The sequence below is a fragment of the Haliotis cracherodii genome, unplaced genomic scaffold (genome assembly GCF_022045235.1).
Source record: "Haliotis cracherodii isolate W230 unplaced genomic scaffold, xgHalCrac1.p SCAF_14, whole genome shotgun sequence".
NCBI classification, from domain to species: domain Eukaryota; kingdom Metazoa; phylum Mollusca; class Gastropoda; order Lepetellida; family Haliotidae; genus Haliotis; species Haliotis cracherodii.
Window position 1 is genome coordinate 8,305,605 of NW_027266269.1, and position 24,511 is coordinate 8,330,115.

Consider the following 24,511-nt stretch of genomic DNA (forward strand, 5'->3'; position numbering starts at 1 on the left):
GCATGGGTTGCTGAAGACTTATTCCACCACGGATCTTCACGGGTCGGTTAGAAAAGTTGTGTTAACAATAATGTAGTACAGTTATTGAAAATAAAATGACCATTATGCAAGATAGGTTTATTTGGACATCTTGTGGTGACATCACGTTGCGGAAAGCGTGTTCAGAGGATGGATATCACCATGGCGTATCCATATGTGACAACGTTTCAGCTACAGTTTGGAACAGATCTTTGATTACATAAACACCATCTTTAGCGTACGATTTAACCATTGTATTCACGTCCACAGAAGTTGTCCTCTTTACTGTGGTCTACTTTGTATCCTGCTGACTAGTTATTCGTGAAAGCATATACCATCAGTGTTATTTCATGACTGCATAGTGACAGCGTGTCTTGCCCAAGTGAATTTGGGCAAGATTAGATAAAAACAATCTTTTATATACAATAAATTCCTTAACGTGACTAGCGTTGGAGGTCACAGAGTAACAAAAACGTGATCCACTGGCGACGATACCATAAAATTCATAAACGGTTACAAATGCATGTTTTTTTTTAATGTAATGTATCTCTATCAACATTAAAGACAACCTCTGCTACTTTGTATTAAAATCGGATCAAGAGCAAAAGTGTCGAAAGAATGTAAGCATTGTAATAGATATATTATTTTGCACTGTGAAATGTTTAAGCCTGACAGAAATAATTTCTTCTCATGCCTGATTGATAAAATTGATGTAGATGTATACGTGAAAATAGATATGCTTGACGATGGTGATATGCTTTCATTCTTTCTCGGTGCAGATGTCCATGACTTGACTAACGAACTTGATTACGATACTTGGCAAAGCATCATAATGTCTCTCTGCCACTTCATATGGAATTTTAAGACACAACTTGTGTATATCTACTAGATACCTTACTGCTCTCTGTACATTGTAATTTTTTTTATTCATAGCAGTGTATAACATGACTTCATTGTATATAGTGAAGTAATTTCATTGATGCGTTGTAAATAATGTATTTGCCCATGTAAAATCTTCGGATTCAACTCTGGAGGAAATAAAGAAATTCATTCATTCATTCATTCATTCATTCTACCATTTAATACAACTATACATTTATCATTGGAACCTGGAAAGTTGTTGATATGGAGCTTCCTGAGGATCAATTAAGAATACATTAGGTTGGTTGGTTGGTTGGCTTGTTGTTTAACACCGCACTCAGCAATATTCCAGCTATATGACGGCGGTCTGTAAAATAATCGAGTCTGGACCAGACAATCCAGTGATTGATATCATGAGCATCGATCCACACAATTTGGATCGATGGCATGCATCAAACAAGTCAGCGAGTCTGACCACCCGATCCCGTTAGAAGCCTATTACAAGCATGGGTTGCTGGAGACCTATTCTATCCCGGAATCTTCACGGGTCAGAGTACTTTAGGAATACTAATAATTCTGTGAAGCATGTATTTGAATATAGTATTCAGTGTGTACCAACACTGTTCCTGTCATTTACACTATTACACAGAGGGGCTTTTGTAGTGTGTTTAATACTTGTTCTTCAAGAGACACAGCTATTGGCGATGTATGTTGCAAGTAGTGCTGGTTATAATAACAATGCAATCATTGAGAGGTGTGTTATTAAACACATAACGCTGCATTAACTAGCACAGAAGTTTAGTATAATGCGCCAGCTATTATATTATACAGCTATAGAGATATTCCAATGTGATCAACATATTTATTATCACTGAGACCTGTCAGTGTTGAACCTTGTCCATTACTACATACACATTCGTTGATACACTAACGGTGCCTCCACGTCAATACGAGCCTGCGCACACAGCCTAAGGTCTATTGTGTGTGAACCCCTCGACTTGAATCTGCTTCTATTTGGCTGTGGCTTACGGATCAAGGAGTTACGTCTTCAGGTACGTGGTGTCACATTAATCCGAACAAATATCAACTTTTTCATCGTTTAAAGTTTTGTTTAGAGAAACCATCATTTGGTATAACAGCTGCTGACAGATTCAGGTTTAAAGTAGTTTGTCTGACCAATACACCTCCGTGGTCTCGTGGATCGAGCGTCTGCCCATGGAGAGCGGAGAGACGGTTGTTCCAGTCCACTGCCACTACATTGAAAATGACGTTAAAAGGTGGTATTTGTTGTTACTTTGCCTGGCGTTCGGCATTCCGGGGATAGTTGGCTCTCAGTATATATAGGATATCCATATCAAACAGCGGCATGGTATCTTAGTAGCAGCTTGGTCCACGCACGCACGCACGCACACACGCACGCACGCACACACACATACACAGAGACACACACGCACGCATGCACGCGCACGCACGCACACACACACTCACACGCACACAACCTCACACACACACGTTCTCTCTCACACACACACACAACCTCTCACACACACACACACACTCACAAACTCACACACATGTCTTCTACTAATGTCTTCTATAAACATTAATGTACTGAAGCCTTTGACAGTATATATAATTATATATTCCGTGCAATGAAGTTTGGAAAATATAAGATGAGTGACCTGAACAATTAGAAATCAATACGAGCACCCACTCTCCACAAACTTGTATACTATAGGCCTATGACAGCATTTCTGCAATAAAGATTGATTGATTGACGCACACACACACACATACACGTAATATAATCTTGAACGAGACGCCAAACCCCACTTCACCCCACCTCAGTTCAAAGATCACCATAAGCTGGTTACTGACTGACTTTGGGTCAGTGTAGCAAGTATGAAAATGCTCAATATTACTATTACTATGAGATATCTGAGCCGAGTCAGTGTTTGGGGAGTGTACCTACATATTGACGCCCGATGCACATTGTGATATTGTACGTACCGACTACAGCGTGAATCTTTGAACTCAACTCAATTCACGAAATGGTTTTGATTCATAATGCCAGTCTATCTATGTTTGTAGATATGTCTGGGAGAAAGAAAGTTTCAGTGACATTGAGGGTGACTGGTTTCTTTCATATTGACGCCAGATGCACACTATGATTTTGTAAATACCGACTACCCACGCGTGAATCTTTGAAATCAAATTTCAGTGAGTGAGTTTGGTTTTACGCTGGTGTTAGCAATATTCCAGCAATATCACGGCGGTGGACACCAGAAATGGGCTTCACACATTGTCCAGGTCGGGAATGGAAACCGGGTCTTCGGCGTGACGAGCGAACTCTATAACCACTAGGCTGCCCGACCGTCTCTGACTCAATTCTGGTTTTGATTCATAACGTCAGTCTATCTATGTTTGTAGATATGTCTGGGAGAAAGAAAGTATCACGGACATTGAGGGTGACTGTTTTTTTTCATAACGAAATTTCCAATCGGTGCGCTGGGCACCCCCTGCCATGACATAAGTGCATGTTTGTGACACAGGTTAACGATAAAGAAGCTGGACAGAGCCTCGTCGACTTACCCACAATGCACAGCAACTGGAAACACAGTGGGACCACCAGAAGCATTCTTCGCCGTAAACAGTCAAAACGTGCTGACATAGCACTCTTGGACATCAGCGGTCGAGGCAGGTTTAATGTTTATTGATTACAACCTACGAACCCATGAGCGGTCACTCGGTATGAATCCAGACTAATAACCTGCAGTAGGAATTCATGAAAACAGTTACACACGTATTCGTATGGTATACAAGCTATTTATGTCTACACGAGAATGCTTTTAGATATATTTTGTTTTGCTGGCTTTTAATCATTTCTGAGACAGCCAGTGGAAATCTGTATTGGAAATATCCTTCAAAACGTTTCTGCTACACAGTAATTATAAACTATGTATTGTACTTTGACATAGAAAATCCCTTTGCAGAATATCTGATTCCATTGTACTTTTAATTGTATTTTAATGAGCAGCACATAATACTTTTTGGTTTTATGAGAGTGATATTTGTATATCCTTGAACTTGAACTCCCTTAACATGTGACTAAACCTTTCTCCTAAACCATACAGCGTAGCGACTGAAAGTCAACACAATGTTTGGTATGGTGACTGAACACATTATGCAACGCTATGTAGGGTGTATTGTATGAATGTATATATGTATGAATGGTCAACTCAATGCTATATAGTGTCATGGCTGAATAGTTAGCTTACTGGGTCGCTGTGTCATATGCGCTACTTTACAAAATGTAACTGTACATATCACAAACCAAAGGCGACTTGATACGCCCAATACATGTTATTACCTTCACAATGTGCTGACCTGTTTCCCACCTCCTGCAGGCGAGATGTCCCCCGCCGTGATATTGCTGGAATATAATTAAAAGAGGCGTAAAACCATATTCACTCACTCACTCAATAGACGAGATTTTTCATTGTAAAGGATATACATGCTGATATTTCCCATATGTTTGACACCTATAGACGAGTATATTCATTGTAAATGATATACATGCTGATATTAGCCATATGTTTGACACCTCCTGTAGACGAGTATATTCATTGTAAATGATATACATGCTGATATTAGCCATATGTTTGACACCTCCTGTAGACGAGTATATTCATTAACAAGGATACATATGCTGATATTACTCATATGTTTGACACATCCTGTAGACGAGTATATTCATTGCAAATGATATACATGCTGATATTAGCCATATGTTTGACACCTCCTGTAGACGAGTATATTCATTAACAAGGATACATATGCTGATATTACTCATATGTTTGACACATCCTGTAGACGAGTATATTCATTGCAAAGGATACACATGCTGATATTACCCATATGATTGACACCATCTCCAGGTAGGACTGTGTCCTTGGAATCGTGCCGCATCAGTCAGTTGTCTGTTGGCATCACCGATGAAGACTTCAAGGCGGAGGTAACGAACACACTTTCTAACATAACATTTTGTACATAAAGAAAGAGTTTGATATAAAGCCAATTCATTGAACTAACTGCAAACTCCAGGCGTGTTCAAACATACTTGCCTGACGTTATCAGTTGGTCATTGATGTTTAATACCACAGATAGCTAAATCACTAAACTGCCTGTCACGTTTGGGGTATTGAACAGGCATAGCCAGTGACCGAAATTATGTTTAACAACTACCAGCTCTTACCGCATACGTGTGGATATATTCTTCACCAAACTCACACTGAGATATTGCAAACCGAATCACCGCAGGTTGAAATCATGATCAAGACTGTAATGATGTCTACTTCTTTATGATATAAACGAAAGATAAAGGTAGTGTCACAGTTTCGTAACCAAATCCATGTAGGAGAAATTGGAAACAAATTTGAATAGCAGCAGATGTCAAGTGCAGTAAAACTGGTGATACTTGGTATATACTTGTACATGTAGACTTCAGGTTCTTGATATGAGGTTTAGGCTAACAAACTAAATATTATATCACACTATACAAGGAGTTGTGGGGTTTTCGAGATTAATGGGATCTGAAGAAGGACTTTGTACACACAAGGTGTGTCATTCATGAAGATGTTGATTGAGTGAGTGAGTTGGGTTTAACGCCTCTTTTAACAGTATTCCAGTTATATCATGGCGTGTCAGCTTAATGTGGGAAGAAAGCCCAAAGTGATGCAGGTCTTAGACGTTTACCACTTCGGTGAAACCCACGAGCACGGGTATGGTGCTGACAAACCCAGGAACTAAATCGGGGCGAAATGGGACTCGAACCCACAATCATAGGTTTCTGGCTTGCCCAAGGGACGCAACTCTGCAAAGCGAATTGTGGCGGCTTTCACGACTGGGCCACCCGTGCCCCCAGAAGCTGTTGAAACAACATGTTTTGCACAACAGCTTTACATTCATTTTCAAGTATTTGTATCGCTGAAAGTCCATGGTTTATGTGGCAAATGTACTTAGAGCAACCTTTTATTACGTATAGTACATCGTTCCCTCTATATTAGGTTCTGCAGAAGAGACAGTCCAACTTTATCACAAAGCTCGATGCAGCGGCTGCCGTTTTGATTGAGCGACTCATCAAGAAGAAGGGGAAGGATGAGGCCTTGTTACAAGTTGTCTCCAAACGAGATGACGAGAAAGAGGTACTGGTGAAGTATTGGAGTACATTCACATTATATTGTTTTATGTTACCTTCTATGAAGTGCACAATATCAACCTGCATTCCGGCCATTTATACCTTGAATCAGTATTGAGTGAGTGAGTGAGTTTGGATTAACGCCGCTTTTAACAGTATTCCAGTTTTATCGCAGTGTGTCAGCTTAATGGGATGCAGGTCTCAGACTTTTACCACTTCGGTGAAACCCACGACCACGTGTATAGTGCTGACAAACGCAGAAACTTAATTGAGGCGAACCGGGATTCGAACCCACAATCATAGGTTTCTGGCGTGCCCAAGGGAGGCAACATGGCACAGCGAATAGCGGCGCCTTAGACAACTTGGCCACCCGTGCCCCCTTGAATCAGTAAGGTGTATACCATCACAATTTACATTGTTTCATATTTTTCATATTACCTCCACAAACGAGTGGCTAACGGGATCCGGTGGTATCGCAATATGGATCGATTGGTTGGTTGGTTGTTTAACGCCACACTCAGCAATATTTCAGCTATATGACGGCGGTCTGTAAATAATAGAGTCTGGACCAGACAATCCAGTGATTAATATCATGACCATCGATCCACGCAATTGGGATCGATGACATGCATTAACCAATTCAGCGAGTCTGACCACCCGATCCCGTTAGTAGCCTCTTACAAGCATAGTCGCCTTTAACGGCAAGCATGGGATGCTGAAGTCCTATTTTACCCTGGATCTTCACGGGTCGTACATATTGTACCTGTGACATGTCATGTTTAAAAGGTGCTGAGATTGGTGAGCAGTTTGCTTCAGCGAGGGGCAACTTTGTCAGCCAAAGACAGCACTGGACAGACTGCCCTTCACGTTGCAGTCAGAAAACAGTTCAAGAGTGTGTGTAGAAAATTGACAGAGGGAGACTGTTTGAGTTATGACAGAGACAACAACGGCAAGATGCCCTACCACCTCGCTATTGACCACAGGAACGACTACATCGCCGCTCTGCTACTCAACCACATGCCAAACGCCCTGTGAGCTGACTTCATGTATTGTGTACATTCGAGTGTCTGTGTTGAAATGACTGTGATATTGCACAAATTTATTTGCACTGTCATGGTGGTGATGTGTTTATGATGTATGATACGAGACAAGAATAATCAGCCACACACACACACAAACACACACACACACACACACACACACACACGGCACACAGCACACAGAGCACACACACACAGCACAGCACAGCACAGCACACACACACACACACACACACACACACGCACACTTGCAAGTCGGTGTATACGTGAAATAGTCTCCAACGCGACATTGAATCCCATTCCACCTCACCTCACCTATATCCATTATTTCTAGTGTCCGAGATCTCTACATCGCCTCGACAGCGGAAGACAAAGCAGAATGCAACTTCATGACACCCCTGCAGAAGAACATGCCGGTAGGTCAATAGATCGCTTATATCAAATTGCAGTAACATCACCAGAAATAGGTCCATGGACATGGGCTTTACACATTGTAACCATGGGTGGAATCTAACGACACTGTTTTATGATATTGTGAAATGAATAGTGAATAATACATATGAAAATCTTTATATTACCAAAGAAATCCATCGATTATCTTCCATGTATTTGCATACACACAATGATGACTGGTAGCAAGGGATGTCTCCTTTCAGTGATTTCCAAAAACCTATTACAATCTAAAATGTTAATTCGCTGGGGTATAAAAAAACCCTTTATGACACAGTAAGTGATTGTGTGCTTGTAAAAGTTGCTGACCACGCCCGATGGCTGATAGCAATGTTGGCTTCGTCCCTTTACTGTTCTAAAGTGTCTCATTCTGATAGATACGTGCAAAGTTATTGCTTCTCTTCTGTGTACAGCAAACAGCTATAGGAGTTTTGGATTCCATGCTGGACCCTGTCGATGACTTTGGGAACATGGAAGTATTCTTTGATCTTCTCGAGTCTGATGAACAGGGCAGAAGTCCTCTACACCCGTCCTTTAATACAAAGAGTAAAACCTATCTTTACCACATTGCGCATCTCCAGCCAAAGGTGATCCAGACATCAGTCTTGTACTCTTCTTAATATAAAATAGCGTTTTTCTTATTTGGCTCTGCAGTTGCCTGTTCTCTAAAGTTGATATGAACTTCAAAGTAATTGAAGTCAGTCAGACAGATGCGCTGTTTTAGACTCGCCACCTATGATATGAGGCAGCTGTAAACATATTTAAGATGCTTGTGTTACTGCAGTATATCTTGTAACTATTTTGTCCAGGAGGTGGCGTTTCACAGTGTTGTTCGCCTCCTGACCAGGAAGAAGTGGAAGCGCTATGGCAGATACTGGTTCCTGTGAGTGCAGAAATGGAATATATAGCACATATGTTCACATTAATTATATCCTGTAGAAGGCTTTTCATCCATGGCCCAGAACAAAACTCTGACCAGCAGTGATCAGCAAAGTTCCACGACATCACAATCAGGGTGCAGGGAACTTTAACCTTCCAGGAATACCCTACAAGCAACAATTAAATAATGTCCTTTCCAAGTTATTCTTGTTATTTGTGAATACCACATGAAAATGAAATTAATGTTACGCCCGTCTCTCCCTAGGATGAAATGCATGTTGTTTATTGCTACCCTGTTTGCAATAACATTTTCTGCAATCACTGGCGCCATGGCTTCTGACCCCCAGCATTACAGCACAGCCCTGGACAAAGCCCGTGCCTTCTTTGAAGTTTTGAGCTGCTTGGCTGTTGTCGCCACTCTGGCTTTTGAGGCATACCAGATGTTAAAGTAAGTACATAGTATTCCTCAATTATCCCCACCACAAATATGGAGGGGGATATAGGATTCAGTGCTGTCCGTCCTTCTGTCTGTCACATTTTGTTCTGGCGCACTTGCACTAAGCGATCTTAGCGCTTAGGCTTAAGATAATCTTAGCGCTAAGATCGCTTTCAGCAAGTGGCCCCTGGAGATCTGCTCAAAGGCAATTTCATATATCTTGATCGAAGTTAGCACAGCTCTCCACATGGCCATGAACTGGTGCCATGTGCTATTTAGAAAGTTCGGAAATTCGTATTTTGTTCTGGGTTTTCATAACAAATAAATCAAATCAATGAACTATTGATGAAGAATTCGTATATCTATCAAATTATCAACTGATTACCATTATGTTTTTCTCTATAAATTCTAAAACTCCTTTGAAACAAATGGCAAATCCCAGTGCATCCAGTGATAACCACTGCTCCCAGTGATGTTCTCTTATAAACATCATGAAACTTCACTCCATCTCCTGGTGGGTTAAATCTCATAATCGAGGATGCTACCACGTCCAAGCGATATTATATGCATAAGAGGGAAAAAGTCTTGTGCGCTATAAAAAATCACATCAAAATAAAATTGCGCTGGACTTTGAGAATCATGCATGATTATCACTTGATGACCCCGAAATTGCACGTGTATCCCAGGCATTGCATGCATATATCCTGTTAGAAATTCGTGTTGTCCATATTTGTTGTTTGTATAGTTGACCAGTGAACATTTGCTAAAAAAGCTATTACATCAACCTATTGGATGTCACTTTATGCTGACTTTGCAGATACAGATGCGACTACTGGAAAGACAGGACCAACTATTTTGACCTCTTGGCATCCATCCTGCTGCTGCTCGTCATCCCTCTCAGGTTCGCCCATCAACAGGAGCAGTGGCACGTCTTCTCTGTTGGCTATCTCCTGTGGACGCTCAGAATATTCGAATACGCAGTGGTCTTCAGGTTGTATAAGGCAGACACTATAAGCATTTTTATACTAGGATATACTGATATTTATACTTACACTATTATTGATAGTCTGGTTTTAGAAGTTGTGTGGGATCTCACACCTGTGAATCAGCCTTATGTTTATGAAACGTGAGTGGGGCTTGAAACTGATTTCTTTCAGATGTATCATGTTGGAGAGATACATATTGACCATAATCTTTAATATAACAGAAAATATTAGACCTTGTAGACAAGTAGACCTGTGGATTCTGAAAAACTCAAAGGAATCTGAGAAAAGCTAAGCTTGGTAACTACATGTACTGAAACCTATATGTTCAGAGGTTCAGGAATATTTGTCAGAAATGTAAGTTTATGCCATTTCATTGAGTGAGTTTGTTAACATTTAACGTCAGATCGGCAATATTTCAGCCATACCTTGACGAGCATGCCATCTGAAGTTTACTCAGAAACCCATATGTAAATGCTAGACTTGCTCACTGATGACAGCCCCCTGGGCACCCATTGTGTTCCCTTTGTAGCTGATCTGTTTCTTTATGCATATGAATCGGAAGTTCCATGGATTTACCCACATGAACGAGTAATAAAGAGACGAGTCTGTCCCATCTTTCTAACATTAGATCTCTGTGTAAAGATTGAGAGATGACTTCAACTTTGCAATTGCCTGCTACCCCTTTATGTTGAGCAGTATTCCAGAAGCTCTATCCTTTCTTGTCTACACTTCACAACTTTTGAGGTACTATCAAGAATGTGTTTTCTACCAATATTTGAAAGAGTGCTGTAAGACACTTGCTGCAAAGTTTTTGATCAGGGCTCAACATTCAAGGCTGCAGGAACACTATTTCAAAGTTTAATGGTCGACATGTGGAGGACAGTTCAAATTTGACGCATCATTGAAATGAAATGGTGTCTGATGCAATTACTGATTTTGAAAACCTGGTATCATAAATATTTTATAAGGAGTCATAAACACATGCTCATGAAATAGTCGGAATCGTACAATGTACTGTGTAATATGATTATGGAAATGATTTTGTCTTGTTTAATTGCATGATGCTATTGTGGATCGTTTCAGATTAATTGATAAGTGATTAATGCAACATTTAGATAAGACAACTAGTCATTTTGTATCTTATGATACGTGTGGTGAAATTGACTAACGCACCACAATAAGTTGAAGTCTTTTGATTAGTGTTACAACATTCATGGCCACAGTAAAGCTTTCAAACGTTTTCATGGTGGACATGTCCAAATTTGCCGCATCCACGCCCAAAATGATATCCAATATAATTCCCCTTATTACATGTACCATACACTTTTTAAGGTGAACAATTGACTTACATTTACAAGTGCTTCTGATTGGGGGCACTGGTGGAGCAGGATGCACTTACCTTTTTCACAACACCTGGTATCTTATAGATAATAATTCATAAAAATTTGCGTATGATATGGTTAGAATCGTATATTGGATTGTTTTTCAAGCAGAGATTTCTTATGATTAGAAACATAGTGTTTATTTTATTTACATACAGCTGTGCCTGGAATGAATAATTGGGGTTCGAAGCTCACGCCTTTTTCAAAGGTTTATTTCCCAAGAACTATGACTAATAAACTTGTAAAATCTGCGCTACTAAAGGTTTTCTCTCAAACTAAAATGATACATCTGAAATAATATTGGTATTAAAATGTTCACAATGGTTGCAGACACAGTGGAGCCCACGCTCAGATTCTGTGGCGCATCATCACGAGTGACTTCTTGCAGTTCTTACTCGTGTTTGTCATCATCCTCCTTGCCTTTAGCGGATCACTCGTCATGGCGCTCAGGGGAGATAACTCTCTCCAGGTGCATACTGAAACAAGGTACTAAGCATTTATATAAAGCTAAAATAAAGCTAAAAATAACTGCTGGAAAGAACTGTTTGAATGTGCAGGATACTGGATATGACAAGAGAAATGGTTATGTATGGTTCAATGAAGTGATTCGTAAGTGGTAAGGTGGTCAGTTCTTGAATTCTTTAGAGCTTGAGTGGCAGGGTGTTTAACAGCGAAGGCGCAGGTCTTGCAAAACAGCTATCCACACAACTAGATGTAGGAAAGAAGAGTAGGTGTTGACTGTATGATCTTGATGACTGATTCCCTGTACATGAATCTTGTTCTGTATTCCACCAACAACATTGAGGCACTGACGATGCATTGCAGTTATCTGGGTGTGACCTAACACAGGACTCCACCAAAGTCGCCCCTTCGTATTGGCTGATGTTCCTGATGTTGTGGTGTACTCTCTTCACACGTTTTTAATGTGGGATGCTGCATCTGGGGAAGGGTCGAGTACAACACCCACATTACGAGACTCCTTGGTGATTTCAGTGATGCAATTCCCGATCTTAAGCACCAGGAGTGTCAGTTTGCTTTTTGTGGACTTAATGGCCATAATGCAGATGAACTTGTTCCAGATAGATATTAGTTTAGCCAGGCATGTGCATCTTCTTTTACGCTAAATGTTTGCTTGCGGATGATGGGGAAGGTGGAAGGTGTCTAGTAACACCACGTTGGCAGCCTGATCAGAGTCAGCTGCATGGAAAACACTATTTTACACACGAACTAGCATTGGTGATGCGACCATATCTTTAAGCAGCTTGCATCACTTTACCATATCAGTTTACTCATCCAGTTAATGTATCAGTGACTTGTTTGGTGGAAAAAGTCACACTAAAATACTGCATTTCCTTCATTCTAGCGCAATGAGTATAGGATTTGACTCCAACCAGAAGAGTGTTTTTTGCATGTATTTACCATGTTTGTACCATGTGAAATATTTATTTACTTTCAATTCGCAAAATGAATGCAGGTGAAATCAAAGTATCAGTTTTAAAAACCTTACCAAAATATCACACTAACGTGACCAATTTTACACTTACATGACTACCTGTGCACTAACATGACTAATTTGAGACTCACATGCCTATCCTAACATAAACACTCACGGCTGAGCAATGATGAAGGTAGGTGGCCAAAAATCGATAAAGGCATGATAAACTTTATGTGATCAAGGTATAGGGGATGAATATAATTATTTACTTGTATGTGTTACGCATGATGCTATTATCACTGCTATCACTATGCTTGTTTGTTTTTCATGCGTATGAACAAAGAAATTATTTGTTAAACAATTTTTCAAATGATGTATTTTGCCACTACAAAACTTGCAAATTGTTCAAGTCTTTGAAAGGCGTTCAGAAGTGATACTCATAAGGAAGAGAATTTATTGATGTCAACTTCTTTATTATGAGGAACACAGGCGCTGTGAAATATTTATTAGCTTTTTATGAAGAAGTTGACATCCATAAATTCTCTCCGTTTTGTTAATTGTTATTGGTATATGGACCTATGATCTTCATACTTAATAAAGTATTGATTGATTGATTGATTGATTAATTGAACCTTACGTTAGCACTCACTGACTTAATATCCGTTGACCCTTTCTTGTGAAGTACTTTCTGGGACATTCTGTTCACGGGTTTACGGATACTTGTGGAGGGATCGCCCGTGGTGACCTACACAGGATCCCGTGGATATGGGTATGTATGATGAGGACGGCCAGAATACAGCTGTATTGATCACTGTAAACCTTAATATGGGGGTTTGAAACGGAGCTTTCAAGAGCTTGATTTTAAAGTGACCAACGCTGACTTTTTTTTTTAATCCTGTAAGGAACCTACTTTATTATAGACTCAATCTATGATTGATTCTTAAGAAAGAGAGTTTTACATTTAAGACAACCCAATCTCACCTGTAAGTAGATTCTCAAAACGCAGATGGAAAAGGTTTAAGTTACTGTCTGGACGTGCTTGCTCAATCAGGTATGTCAACACAATTAGCTATTTACGGTCAAACATATTCACTCGTTGTCGGAAAGAAGCTTGAAATGTCAGGTGCTTCTCGTCACATTTCTCATAACTTGACGCAAAACGGGCATTGTTGATATCTCCTGCCTCGTAAGTTGACAAACATTTAGAAGAACCTTCTGTTACTGTTGTGCGACGTGGTGAGGTGAGGTGAAATGGGATTTAACGTCGCGTCCAAGATTATTACACTTATACAGCGACGTGCACTACGTGTGTGTGTTTGTGTGGCTGCTTGTACTAGTCCGGACTGATGCCGATTTATAGTGCTATCTCACTGAGATACCATGCGGCAGTTTAACATGAATGCCATACTCAGACACAGCGTACTGACTCCGAGCCGACAAGTCCTTGTTTTAGCACCTTAACAGGGTAACAACAAGTACCGTCTTTAAACGTCTTTTGGTATGACGCGGTCGGGGATCGAACCCTGGGACCTTCCGCTCTCTGGGCGGACGCTCTACCACTAGACCACGGAGGCGGTCGTAGTGCGACGTCATTCGAGGTTTATAATTTGGCATATATCCTGTGTTCCTACCTTGACAGGACTCTCAGTTGCATCCTGATGCTCATCTTCCTCTTCACCTGCATCGTCGTTCTCCTCAACATCCTTATCGCCCAGCTCAGTCACACCTACCAGAACGTGCAGCAAGATGCCCAACGTGCTGTCGAGCTAAACAGGGCATGGATAATAACCAGGGGTGACTTCGAGCTGAATGGGTTTCCCTTTATTAAAAGGGTATGATTCAGAGGAAGTATCATTTAGAGAAACGACAAACAAAAAGAAAATTCTTTATAAACATCATATACTGTATTTAACATTAATAAAGTTATTTATGTATACCAATGCAATATTTAGCCATATTAAACCAATAACAGTATGTCGATGCCCTGTCTCATTTTCGAATAAGCTCCATTGCATGTAAGGTATCAAGAAAAATATGTTGAGCCTCCTAAGCCAAGCGTGTATGTCCCAAAATTGATATAATTTGTATGTTAATCCGTCTTGTGACTCATCTGTAGATTAGCATGCATACTTCACAGGAAGTCGAGAATATGATTCCATCATATTCATGTCAATACATCACCGACTAGTGATGCCTCCTGCACTTCTTTGTGGTCTCTTTTAGCTATACTTATTCAGGGTCTTCCTGAGTGTGTTTGTGAAGTGATTTTCGACCTGCCAGGTTTCCCCCTTATATTGAGCTACCCACTTAGGGTGATATAACTGAAATATTGTGAAAAGTAGCTGCCACCAAAGTCCAGCCATCGACTTTGGTTGTGATTCACATTAAGAACACAATCAACATAGTGTGAAGACAATCACCAACGTTAACTGTACTTTCAGTTTTTCAGCACTGCTGAGAAGCAGGGCGAGGATAACGTTATCAATGTAGAGGAGGTCCTGGAGGCTTGGGAATGTCCCACCTCCAGCGAACAAACAACAGATATCAGACACATCAGGGAAGCCCTTGACGCATGCCAACTCCACCACAACACCGTGAACACCAAGCTGGCCCAGCTAGAACACATCCTCAGAACAAATCAGTGAGTATGCTTCATGCCCTCACAATCCTTCCATCCAGAGTGAGTGTGTGAGTAGCTGGTAGGGTGGTCGCTCGGTCGGTTTGGGTGAGTGGATCAGTGGATGAGTAAGTGAGGGACACTCGTCACCATTTGCAAACTGTGTTAAGCCCTTGTTTGGTTTCAATCACAGTAGTATTGTCAGATCAGAGAGAAAATCATAATACACATTATCCGAATTATGTACACTAAGACACGTGGCTGTATTGGGTGCTTTATACTTCACGGAATCACCTCCACTGTTACCACTGTAATGATGCCCAACTCTTCCAGTAAATCCAGCCATGTATCTTATACTTCCAGGATGGTATTTACAATGAGTACATTAAAAGCTCTATACATGTTATGATGCCGGTTTACGTAAGGCTTTTTAACCTCGTTTTTGACACTGGAGTTTTACCTGAAGCTTGGCTTGTTGGCAAAATAAAACCAATCTACAAAAACAAAGGAAACCAAGCAGACCCAGACAATTACAGAGGTATTTCTATCCTAACCTGATTAGGTAAATTGTTTACTACACTATTGAATAATCGTTTACAAGCTTACTCAGTTCAGACTAATCTAATAAGCAAAGCGCAAGCAGGATTTAGAAAAACATACTCAACAATTGACAATATGTTTATTCTTAAAGCTCTCATTGATATCTATAGAAAATGTTTTAATGTCATATATAATATGTATCAAATATCAAATCTTGTGTTTCTCATAATAACAAGGTGTCAGGTTTCTTCCCATGTCAAATTGGTGTAAGACAAGGTGAAAATTTGTCACCTTTCCTGTTTGCTTTTTACCTTAATGACCTTGAACAATTTTTATATGAAAATGACTTTGAAGGACTGCATAATGTAAATAACCTTTTAATAGATTATCTTGAACTGTACATAAAAAAATGCTCATTTTGTATGCCGATGATACTGTTTTAATGGCCGAAAGCCCAGAAGATTTAAGAAAGTGTCTCACTATATTTGAAGAATATTGTACTATGTGGAAACTTAAAGTCAGTGTTGACAAAACGGAAGTTGTTATTTTTGCCAAGCGCTCCACAAATAGAGTCTTCAATTTTATGTTAAATGGCTCGATTTTTCATGTTGTTAAAGAATATGTTTACCTTGGGGTTTTATTTGTAAGGCCCTAAAAAGACTGACAGATCAGGCATCTAGAGCAATGTATACTGTATTTTGTAAAATTAGAATATTGGAAATTCCTATTGACTGTCAATTGAAGTTATTTGATCAACTTGTTCAGCCAGTATTGTTATATGGATCTGAGGTGTGGGGTTTTGAAAATGCTGTTGTCATTGAACGTGTACATCTTAAATTTTGTAAATATATTCTCAAGTTAAAACAGTCAACATCCGATTTCATGGTATATGGTGAACTAGGGAGGTATCCTCTCAGCATTTTCATCAAGATAAGAATGATTTCATATTGGTGCAAGCTAACATCATCACAAACTAGCCTTTCTAGTATAGTATATAAACTTATGTTTCAAATGTCCATTGCAAATCCAAATTACCATTTCCCAGTATTAAAAGAAGTAAAATGTATTCTTCAAAATATAGGCTTTAATTACATTTGGTTGTCTCAAACCTTTATTAGTGTCGCTTGGTTGAAACAAAATATGAAACGTGTTCTCATTGATAATTTTCTGCAAAGATGGAGAGAATCAAAGGAAAATTCATCTAAAGGTTACTATTATAACATGTTTAAAGAGTTACCATCCCTAGAACCTTATTTACCAGAACTACCAATCACCTTACGCATCGCTCTTGTTCGTTTTAGAACAGCAAATCATAGATTGCACATTGAAACAGGAAGATGGTATAATATTGTAAGAGAGGAAAGAAAATGTACATTGTGTAAAAATTTGATATGTGATGAAATGCACTTTTTATTAGAATGTCCCAAACTCTCAGAATTTAAGAAACAATTTTTTACCTCAATACTACTGTATGTATCCTTCTGCCGTAAAATTCTCTCATTTGATGCCCATTACTTATAAGCCAATTCTATTAAAACTTGCGAGTTATATAAGATCATGTATGGAAATGTTCCACTGACATGTTTTCTCCTATTGTATCTAATTCCTGTATCCAATTACATCTCTGTATCACTGCCGTGATTTACGAGAATAAACATCATTCAGGATCACCTACATAACCCAAAAACTTCCAGTAAATCCAGCCATGTATCTCATACTTCCAGGGATCACATACACTGTAATGATGCCCCAACTCTTCCAGTAAATCCAGTCATGAATGCAATCCCCGAAGATGAAGAGTCGGTTTCCATGGTAATGAGGAGGGGGCCGCAGGTGGAGCCACTGGGAGATCCTGCTGGCCTAGAAGAGGACTCAGTTGACGTCACGTGTGCGTGATTGCCATGACAACGATCGACCAATATATCTAACGATTACAATTAGTGATGTATTATTGGAGTTATTATGGTACTTATCAGAGTCGGATCAAGAATTCTATTTTTTTACACAGAAGTCTACCTAAAAAATAACAGACACCATCAACCCCCTTCCCATGAGCCATGGACCCGCCACTGACATATATATGTGTTGTTTACATACAGAAATTATGTAATAAACATGTTGAAATTGTAAAGTGTTTGAAACAGATATGTCCTTTGTTATTTTGTTACTTGTTCTGTGGCTGTCACACAGAGCACGTATTCATTGTTAATTAATATACACTAATGAAGTAGTGCCATGAATGTTGGAATTATTGTGACATCATAAGCATCCATTAATTTTATATCATCCATAATTTCATGTAAGATGGGCTGATACAAAAGGTTCCCTTGATCTTAACCATATGTGGTTACTGAACAGTATGAACCTTCGACCTCTTGACCTCCCATATTGTTTGCATACATATTTATTTTTACCTGCTGCATCCAATTTTCTTATTTATTGCTTCAGTAAAATATACCCTTGCAGTATACAATGTGAGATAATGTCTGGATTCCTTTCCTCAAAGTAGACTTTTAAATGTCTCCACAAATAAATATTGAAACCGATATCTTCTGTTGTCTTCCTCAGGCAGCTTGACTTTGTACATCTACCAAGATGTTAAAGAACGTTATACGACTCTTGGTCAGAAGTTGTTTGATCAACGTTACAACATTCAAGGCCTCAGTAAAGCTTTCAAATTTTTTTTGGTAGACATGTGGACGACATCAACAATCAAGAAATATCAAGAATTTAGAATATTCAACCCATACCGTTTTCGACTCCAAATAGTTTACATGAAGGAGGACATCAACAATCAAGAAATATCAAGAATTTAGAATATTCAACCCATACCATTTCCGACTCCAAATAGTTTACATGAAGGAGGACATCAACAATCAAGAAATATCAAGAATTGAGAATATTCAGCCCATACCATTTCCGACTCCAAATAGTTTACATGAATCATTTCGTCGTCCACCCGTGAAGGTCCCGGTTAGAATCTTTAATAAGCCTGTCCACTTGCGAAAAACAACAAAATGACGTAGACGCCCCAAGCTTGTTAATTTATAACTTGGATATTGCGTCAAGCGGCTTGGATTCCTTTAATCCGACTTTGATTAATTTTTTTGTATGAAACCAGAGTTTCTAATACTAACAATCACTGGATTGTCTGGTCTAGACTGGATTATTTACCGCCGTCATATTCATGTTGGTGGAATACAGCGTGCAAGAACAAACAAATGCGCCCACAGACACAGACACAGACACATACACAGACACAGACACAGACACACAGACACAGACACATACACAGACACAGACACAGACACACAGACACATACACAGACAGAGACACACAGACACAGACACACAGACACACAGACACAGGCACAGACACACAGACACACAGACACACTGCTATACGTCATATAAGACATGTGCTCGAAAACTATCTAAATAAATCTATTTGTCCTCCTCTAGTCTAACAGACTAAAATTGTATATATTCTTCAGTTGAGGTCGTTTCGTTTATACAATTACAATGTTATCGTTTTGCAGTCGTGTGTGGTCGCTGGTAATCTCAATGCACACGTAGCTGTTGACACCACGTTGCTTGGGATCACTATCATACTGCATTGAAAGGCGTACATTCCTGACAAGTCGGGCACTCGGAATAACAATACACGCCACCCCATGTTAAACACTTGTCATGCCGACATGCGTGTATTATATCGCCTCTGTCATCTGTCCTTATGTTAGCATGCACCAGGACGTGTAGCGGGGAGACCGTCGAGGGGAAGGTAGACGAGAGCTACAACAACGTTGCTTTGGTGTAATTGTATGTGTGCATGTGCGATTATTATTTTCAAGAAACCAATTCTAGCCCAGATACCCCACGTACACCAAGTCAAGATGTGCAGAGTTGCATCACTTCGACACGCCAGAAGCCTGTGATTGTGGGTTCGAATCCCTACTCATACCGATAATGTTTCTAGGTTTGTTAGCACCATACCCGTGCTCGTCGGTTTCATCAGAGTGGCATTACTTCGAGCTTTCTCCCACATCAAGCTTCAAGCTGACCAGCCGCTGATATAACTGAGATACTGTTAAAGGCGGCAATAAATCCAACTCACGGAGGCACTTGTAACGTGTTTACTCACTACGTAGATCGATGCTCATGATGTCAATCACTGGATTGTCTGGTCTTCAGTATTTACAGACCTTTTCATATAGCTGGAATATTGCTCAACAAACAAACATGCACCTAGATTTCCTCGGAGTACAATCAGCAAAATGCTGTCGCTCGTACTCTTCACCAAAGTGGAAAACCTTTTCCGTTGGAAAGCTTGGGGTTTGATACAGCTGACCTGGCTCATTAGACATAATGGTGAAAAAGAATGTAGCTTACACACACACTTGATAAACTGACCTGAACAATTGAGTTATGCAACATTGTGCGAAGGAATATCGGAAAATTAACTGTATACTTTTGAAAGATCGATATTATTATATGACACTGTTTGACCCATGAAAATGTGTACGGCCTCAAATGGTCATCTTGAGAATCTGTTTGTTAGGTCCCGTCACGTGATGACGCACGAGCAGACGACAGTTTCCCCGTGTGCCATTGAACATTGTTTGACAACAATGTGGATATTTCATTCACACACTCACTCCCACTGAGATTGTGTATTGAGGTTAGATATTTTATTCAGCTACAGCTACAAAAGCAGATATATTTTTATTTAAAACTGTGATCCTCGATAAGTTCAACAAATTGTATTTGGGGGCAGCCAATTTTTTTAACAGTCTGAAGCATAGATATTTTTGTCAAGAATTTTCGGGGAGAACATATTTTTTTTTGCAATAGAATACCAGTTCGGTCCCATATAAGCACCCACCCTCCAACCCCGCCCTACGCCCCGCGCCACTGATCAGGTACCTTGTTGGACAACAATGTGCACATTTCTGTCAACGTAACTGTTACAAAACAAACACCCAGTGCCCTAACTTGTTTTAATGGCTGACTACAGTGGGAATCGGATCGTCAGGCTGTTAGTTGACGATGTCCTGTCATCGTACTCCGAATACAGCCTTCTCCTAATAGCATTGAACATTACGTACAACCGAGGAACATACACACGTTTATCTTGGTGTGTTTGAAGCCCCATATACAGCAGGGGGGGGGAAGTGAACATGTCCTCAGCTCTGATGCTGGTTGCTAAGTTATTGTCATTAAATTTGTCGACTAATCGTGTCACAATACACCCCTTGGATTGTGGGCATTTTACTGACATCGACATGTTGTACACAGTTAAGGAAAGGAAACCCATCAAACATGCAACAGCGCAACAAATATCTGAGGTCTCTCCAGGTTTCTCACTGGAAGACAAACACGTGTTCCCTTCATACCTGTTTCCTTTTGTCTGACCATTAGTATGTTTGAATCGGGTCACAATAAGTATTTGGCCACAATAAGCTTATAGTCAAATATGTACATAATCAACAAGACACATGACGATCCGGGTAGAATAGGTCTCTCAGCATCCCATGCATGCCATAAATAGCTTGTCGTAAGAGGCGACTAACGGGATCGAGTGGTCGGGCTCGCTGACTTGGTTGATGCATGTCATCGTATCCCCATTGCGTGGATCGATAATCATAATGTCAATCACTTGATTGTCTGGTCCAGACTCTAATTATTTATAAACCACCATCATATGGCTGGAATATTGCTGCGTGCGGCGTTGCAACACACAAACAAAACAAACATGCTCAAATACTACAATTCTTAATACCACACTTCTCCATGGTATATTTTCCAGGCTGTTTTATTTTAACTAAAACTAGAATACTTACAACATGCACCTTTGACCACACGAATAGGATTACGCTACCGCCAATGCCCCCATAAACACACCTACGTATGTGTAATGTGCTTTTAACGCCATTATCAAACGTTTACTTGTTTGATAGCCTATATGTTCGTCACATCGTGGCACATGGTAAATAGCTGAGTCTTTGCCAAACATACAGTGACTAAAAGAATGAAAACATACCAAGCTGATGTAGTACGATGACATGACATTCTGAAATGGCTAATATATGCTTTAGATTGTATGGATTCAGTCGTAAAGCCCGTAACTATCGTTCGGAATACACCATGTTAAAGTTTTCAGGGTTATATGATTAGAAATCATAATCCGACTGTCAATTTCGGGATCTGGTAAACAACGCTCTGATTGGTTGGATGAAAGGTCGTTCTGACGTGACCCCTAATGGGATGTCTTCAGATCTTTGTCTGGCAGTATCGAGAACTAAGATCTGATTTTAATGAGGTTGTTCTGTAACCAACTTTAAGCAAACAGAAAATAGTGAATTAGTAAACGTTCACCTCACGACGGACGTATTTCAGTGTATACAGTGACAAGAACAGTTAATCTGATAATGTTTATTTGTTTGCTTGTTTGTTGTTTAACGCCGCACTCGGTAATATTCCAGCTATATGACAGCGGTCTGTAAATAATCAAGTCTGGACCAGACGAACCAGTGATTGACATCATGAGCTATGATCCACGCAATTGGGATACAATGACATGCTTCAACCAAGTCAGCGAGCCTGGCAACCTGATCCCGTTAGTCGCCTCTTACGACAAGCATAGTCGCCTTTTACGCCAAGCATGAATTATTGAAGACCTTTTCTACTCGGATCTTCACGGGTCCAAAATAAAAGATATGTAAACGATGGACACGATTCCCCTAATAACTACCTGGATTGAATCCATTGTTTGTTTCTTTGCATCAGGGTACATGTATTTACGTACACAGTATTCTGGTCAAAACAATGCTCTAAAAGGTCACGGGAAAACAAAGCTTAATTCAAGGATACTTTTAATAAAAAACAATAGTCCTATTTAATTTCTTTATCTATGTCTTTGATCTGAAAACAAAACCTTTCAGCTTTAATGTTTTAAAGAGAAACATTCAGAATCATAATTACTACAAACCTTTTAGTGCAATGAAGCGGCGACCAGACTGTGGGATAAATTGCCTTTTCACCACACAGAGATTCATTCGTGGGATCAAACTGGGAAGAAACCACGTTAAATCGACAAACGTGAGTAGTTCCTTTTTCAAATCGTGCATCCCTTCTAGTATATATGTTACATATGAGTATATAATTACAAATGACAATGCGTCAGTCATGTATTATGTATCTGTTATTTCATCTGGCTATTTAAAAAGATTGCAAGATGTTTAAGGACGATTTCTTCTTGGGCAAATCTCTGGGAAATTCCATCAGTATTCTGTGGGGAGGAATACTTGGATTCTAAGCAGTACAGCTAATTTCAGTTGACGTTCAGAGACGTTGAGCCAACGTTATTTTGAGCGTCAGCCCTGCGTATACTTTGAACTCAATCTCATCAGTGAGTGAGTGAGTGAGAACACGTCACATCGGCAATATTTCAGCTATATTGTGACGAGATTAGACATCGTCAAGAAAGATATTTTCGATTGCATAAAACCTGTCTCCGAAGGAAATTACAATAACTAGATTATTACAGATTTGAGGAAACACTAGTTTGAGAAGATGTGAAAGAATAAACTATCATCAAACAACACAATGTATTATATGCAACTTTAGCCAACAATTAAAATGACAAATATGCTGCGATTAAAACTAAGGTAGGAATAACATACGTTGTAAGACACAGCCTTACAAAGCCCTCTCAGGGGACAATCATTTTACAGTACTTCAACCCCCGTTAAGGGCACAGCCATAAACAATCTCAGTTAATAGTTATACACTACCACTTTATCAGAAAAAACTATTTCCATTAAAATATATCAATAACTTCTATCTCTTTTAAAAAAACACCCGATAATTTAATGAGAGCTGATATGGTTGAAAAGATCAGATCTTTTAGCGATGAAACTTTGGAATATTGATCCCTTGTCCTGGAAAGATTAAAATTTATCACTAAGTTCAATCAATATTCGTGTGTATATCGAGGCATCGTCTTACCATGACCTCTTCAAATCAGGACTAAGTGTGTGAGTGAGTTAAATTTTACATCACATCGGCAATATTTCAGCCACATAGCGATGGAAAGTAGGTATTAGATTTAAAATATCTGTAGACAAGGACAGTAAAATAATAAGGTATATCACATTTTCATAATAAAACAAACTAGATCATTTTAAAAAAATCATATACAGTAAACCACGGTTATAACAAACACGCTTATAACGAACTGACGGATATAACGAACTTACTTTTTGGTCACGACTAATTGCTGTAGTTATGCTGTATATATGCTTATAACGAACTACGGTTAGTTCGAACTAATATTAGTAGTCCCTTTGAGCTTGTTATAACCGTACTTTACTGTAGTTATACATTGATTAAGTCTCATCCATTTAAACAAGGCTATAGACCACCAATAACCAAAGATAGACCACATTACTGGATATCATGGGAACTTACAGTACCTATGCCTCCTGCATGATCTCACAGCAGGATTTATGGTTACCAGTGGCAGTAACATATGCTAGCCAATATCCAAAGAGACACAATACGATCTTACTTCTAAAACACAAGTCAATATTACTTACCTCAATCGAGAATGGATTAACGTGTCACTAACAGGACAATATTTTAACGCTACTTTAACCACCCAAGTGGCAC

General features: G+C 39.5%; 1 protein-coding gene and 1 pseudogene across 1 annotated transcript; both read left to right on the top strand.

Moving 5' to 3' along the window:
• The first annotated feature begins 1,885 nt into the window (after nucleotides 1-1,885).
• On the top strand, nucleotides 1,886-17,980 carry LOC139460508 (transient receptor potential cation channel subfamily V member 5-like). The gene is made up of 15 exons (XM_071241981.1): nucleotides 1,886-1,931; nucleotides 3,432-3,580; nucleotides 4,822-4,894; nucleotides 5,946-6,083; nucleotides 6,863-7,107; nucleotides 7,451-7,532; nucleotides 7,980-8,153; nucleotides 8,376-8,449; nucleotides 8,711-8,893; nucleotides 9,699-9,872; nucleotides 11,580-11,735; nucleotides 13,367-13,453; nucleotides 14,324-14,516; nucleotides 15,126-15,325; nucleotides 17,566-17,980. The coding sequence occupies exons 2-15, from the start codon at nucleotides 3,477-3,479 to the stop codon at nucleotides 17,735-17,737; spliced, it is 2,055 nt and encodes a 684-aa protein (XP_071098082.1). The 5' UTR covers nucleotides 1,886-1,931; nucleotides 3,432-3,476; the 3' UTR covers nucleotides 17,738-17,980.
• On the top strand, nucleotides 16,425-17,420 carry LOC139460507 (uncharacterized; annotated as a pseudogene).
• Nucleotides 17,981-24,511: the final 6,531 nt, after the last annotated feature.